This window comes from Myotis davidii, unplaced genomic scaffold, assembly GCF_000327345.1.
Source record: "Myotis davidii unplaced genomic scaffold, ASM32734v1 scaffold73, whole genome shotgun sequence".
NCBI lineage: Eukaryota > Metazoa > Chordata > Mammalia > Chiroptera > Vespertilionidae > Myotis > Myotis davidii.
In genome coordinates this window covers 2,837,249-2,841,443 of record NW_006286675.1, presented here as the reverse complement: position 1 = coordinate 2,841,443, position 4,195 = coordinate 2,837,249, and the positions used below count along the sequence as shown (strand labels likewise).

Below are 4,195 nucleotides of genomic sequence, written 5' to 3'. Positions count from 1 at the left end.
GGCCTGCGCGGTCTGGCCTCCCCGCCGCCTGGGGGCGCGCTGCGGCCGCGCCGGGGCAGCCATCCGGACACTGAGCTCGACGGTGCGGGCTCCTTGCTCCGTGGCCGCTGCCGGTCGCTCAGCGACGTGCGCGTCCGCGGGCCGGTCCCACCACACGTAGTGGATGAGCCGGATCAGGTGGCTTCTGGCAGCTCCATAGACAGCTTCTCCCGGGGCTCGCTCAAGATCAGCTGGAACCCGTGGCGCCACGGGCTGTCGTCGGTGGACAGTCTGCCCCTAGATGAGCTGCCCAGCACGGTGCAACTACTGCCAGCCCCAGCCACTGCAACTGCTCCCAGCCGGCCCACAGAACCCCGGAGTGAGGCCCAGCCTTCCTGCAAGCCAGGGGACTCTCGCAGCGCCTCCAGTGACACCATTGAACTCTGAGCCAACTCCACACTGTTGCAGGACCAGCCTTCAGTGACCATGTGGCATGGCCGACTGGGACAGTTGAGCCCTTAAAAAACTGGCATCCTGGGGCCTGAACCTGATTGCAGCCCCTGGAAGCAGCCAGGAGTGTCCCCAACCCCCATCTGCGTTTTTTGTTTTTAAAATATCTCTATTTTTTTCCAGCAGGTATTTTGCACAGAGGCTGTGATTTATATGGAATACAGGGTGGACATGCATGGATTTGGGTATGGGGAATGGGGTCCAGGTGCCCCAAACACTCCTCCAGACTCCCCATTGTGGAAGGATGAGGCTCGCTTGTCTAGATTGAATGTCCTCTTTGTGCCAAAGAAATAAACCTTTAGGACTTGGCTCATGCCTCCCTCTGGCCATGCCAGGATCCTGTTCAGAGAAGAGTAGAAGGCCCCACCCTCCAGTAATTCCATGTCCAGTATGTGGGACAGGGGGACTTCTGAAGGAAAGGGCACTGGACCCTTAGCAGCTTTAGAAATAAGGCTATCGATATTTTATTGAAGCTCTATTTGTTGTACACTGTCTTCAGCTCTTATTTAATTCATTCACCACCTTATTTAATTCTCATAATAAGCCTGAGTGGAAAGCATTATCAAGCCCATTTTATTAATGAGAAGAGCAAGATTCAGAGACAAAAGTCATTTTGTGCAGGGTCCTTTGGCCCAAATAACAGCTGATACTGAACCCAGAAAGTTCCATCCCTGACGCTGGGTCCTCCATCCCCTTCTCCTAACACAACTTTAGGGCCAAGCCTCTCCTTTTACTCTTCCACCAGGGTAGCCCTCAATTTCCCAGGGTTTTAGAAAAATTTCCCAAGGGTCAGGGCCTCTCAGTAGCTTAGGCCAACCATGGGAGTGGGAGGGCAGGCAGTAAAACTGAAGCTTCTCCATTTTCCAAGACCTTTCTTTATTTCCTGAGATGAATAAATAAATCAGTGGCTGAGGGGTCAGGGGTGAGGGATGGGGGAGGTGAATATGGAACAGGAGCTGGCAGCATGCAGCTGGCAGGAGGAGGCTATGATGGACTCACCCCTGCAGGAGCCCACTCCCTTCATCCTGCACAGGGGCCAAAGCTCACTAGCAGCCACCATAAGGAGACACTAAAAATCCACACACATTATGAAGCCTGCCCAGTCTCCTCAAGTCCAAGATCCCATGGCTTCCATTTTTAGGGCTCCTTCCACATCCGAGGGGCCTCACCTGCCCAGGTCTGGGTGCCTAGGCTGCTCCGTAGGCGGGTAGGGGGTACTTAGCCTACTCTCAAAAATAAAGCCAGCCGCCTTGAGTGTCCAGGCAGGAGAGAGGCCTGGCTCCTGGAGGCAGCCTGGTGGGAGGAGATCCTGCAGGTATGGCAGAGATTATCTGCCCTTGATGAAGCCTTCCAGCACCCGGTCACTGCGCTCTGACAACCAGTAGCCAGTCATGGCCGCCACAGCCCCAATGAAGATGGCGGTAAAGACCAAATCACCCTTGGCAGCCAGCGTGGCCAGTGCACAGATGATGACACCGAAGAACATCTGCTGCAGCACCACCAGCTCATCCTCCGTCATCTCTGAGAAGAAGCCCGCTGACTCTGCGAGAAATAAGAAGCACCTGTCACTCCTCCCCCATTCTTAGAGTCTCCCACGCACCCAGTCATCGCTGCCACCTGCCTGCTAGGCGTGCCAGCAGGTGATGTCATTTACTGCTGAGAACGACTCTAGAGGGGCAGTTATTATCCCTGTCTCACTGAACGGGAAACTGAGGCCCAGAGAGGTAGAGGTTTGCCCAAGGCCACGTGGTGAGCGAGTTGTGGCAGAGCACGTGCTATGTGTACTAGCCCAGCTCCAGAGCCAGACTGCCAGGATTCAACACCCAGCTCTGCGACCTGCTTGCTGTGTGGCCCTGGGCAAGTTGCTTCATTTCTCTGCATCCTAGTCTCCACTATGGGGATGAGAAAGATACCTACAGCGTTGGATTTGTTTTAGTGGTAAAGTAAGTTAATACATGCAACATGCTTGGAACAGTGTCTGACATATGGCAAGAGTGGTGGAAGTGATCATTACTGTATCATTGTGGCTGTCCATCTCACCACACCATGGCCTACAATAGCTCTCAGAGGGCCAGGGCTAGGACTGGTCCCATTGGACAGGTGAGGAGAGAGGCTAGGGGAGGCAGAGTAATTTGATGCCAAGTCCTATTTTCTTTCTACCCCAGGGAGGTGTGAGGCCACCAAAAGCTCCTCAAGAGAAGATGTAGGCTTCAGGTCTCAATGCAGCCTCGCAGGGCTGAGGGGTTGTAAGTGCTTGGAGAACGGGTTTGGTGGGGGCCAGGTTGGGACTCACCTGGGATCTGCTCCTTCACACAGATGCCCTCAATCTGTTTGTAGCCCTCGGCACAGACACAACGGTAACTGCCCTCGGTGTTCTCACATTGCTCGTTCTCTCCGGGACACACCTCTGTCTCACACTCGTCCACATCTTGAGGGAAGGCAAGGAGGGGTCAGAGCCGACTTCCGGGGTCCCACAGGCAGCACCCCGACCCTGCCTCGTTCACATTCCGGCACTCCCTTCTGCCCTTACTCAGGTAACATTCACCCTCCCCCTACCCTGTTCACATTCCAGCCCCTCTCAATTCATGGGGGCAAGGCACCCCAAGGTACCTGGGCCCCCCTGGCTGGAGACTCACCGAGACACTTGGAGCCCACCTGCTGGTAGCCAGGGCTACACTTCTTACAGCGGCCTGGCCCTGCCCCCATGCAGCCCAGGCAGGCCTTGGCACAGTCTGGAGAAGAGAGAGGAGAGAGAAGGTTAAGAGCTGCCCCTAAATCCAAGGGGTTCTGGTGCCAGAGAAGGCAGAAGTATGGGGGGAACAGGCGTGGAGCAGCTCCTCCTCCCCTTCCCACAGCCCCTCCCCTGCAGGAGTGGTCACTCACCTCGGCACTCATAGGAGCCCTCCGTGTTCACGCAGAATTGGTCGGCTCCACAGTTGGCTCGCTCTGTGCCACACTCGTCAATATCTACAGAAAGGCCGGCAAGATGGGGAATTTCGGTCAGTTCACTAACAGGGAAACTGAGACCAGAACTGTTGCAGGATGGAGTTGCCAGGCTCGTATGGTGTGGTAGCAACGGCAGGCTGTCCACCAACACAGGAGAGGTGCAGCTGGACTCCAGGCTGCCCAGGCAGAGAGTACATTTTCCAATCTGCCTTGCTACTCAGTATGGCCTTGTGGTTGAGTTCTGGCCAACAGGATGTAAACAGAAGTGATGTGCTCCACTTTCAGCTTGGCTTTAAAACAAAGGGCTTGGACTCATCCATGCACTCTCTTCTCTCTCTTACTTCCTGAGTGCCAGGGCATGGACACAGAAGTGCCTGGGCACGAGCCTCAACCACAAAGGCAACACCCAACGGGATGACTGCACAGTAAGAAAGAAGGAATCTGGGTGCTTGAATGATTGTGACAAAAAGAGCTTCTCTGACAGCCTGGACTGCTTGCTCTGAGACTGTGATTTAAGATAAAAATAAACCTCTCTATTCTTTAAGCCATAATCTTTGGGGACTTTTTGTCACAGTATCTTAGTCATTATTCTCACTTACACAAATGGCTAGGTTTGAGACAGACCAAGTCTCAAACCCAGGTCTCCTGACCCAAGTTCAATATCCTCATTCCTCTGGCTAACCCTTTCTCAACTGAACAGACTTGGTCTAAATCAGTGGCTCTCAACCTTCTGCAATCTTGTATATAGAAAACATTAACA

At 54.1% G+C, this 4,195-nt stretch overlaps 2 protein-coding genes across 4 annotated transcripts in view; one reads left to right on the top strand and one right to left on the bottom strand.

The window, feature by feature from the left end:
- The window catches only part of PRRT3 (proline rich transmembrane protein 3), a 6,852-nt gene extending 6,054 nt beyond the window's left edge, over positions 1 to 798 (top strand). The window contains 1 exon segment of the mRNA XM_015560341.1: positions 1 to 798. Within this exon segment, the coding sequence (XP_015415827.1) occupies positions 1 to 426 (426 nt within the window). The 3' untranslated portion in view covers positions 427 to 798.
- Positions 799 to 1,344: 546 nt separating this feature from the next.
- CRELD1 (cysteine rich with EGF like domains 1) overlaps positions 1,345 to 4,195 on the bottom strand; it is a 7,793-nt gene continuing 4,942 nt past the window's right edge. For all 3 annotated transcript variants that reach the window (XM_015560361.1, XM_006758255.2, XM_006758257.2), the window contains 4 exons: positions 3,373 to 3,456; positions 3,126 to 3,221; positions 2,783 to 2,917; positions 1,345 to 2,031 (listed from right to left, as the gene is read on the bottom strand). In XM_015560361.1, coding sequence (XP_015415847.1) covers positions 1,817 to 2,031; positions 2,783 to 2,917; positions 3,126 to 3,221; positions 3,373 to 3,456 — 530 coding nt within the window. In that variant the 3' untranslated portion in view covers positions 1,345 to 1,816. The remainder of the gene's footprint in view (positions 2,032 to 2,782; positions 2,918 to 3,125; positions 3,222 to 3,372; positions 3,457 to 4,195) is intronic.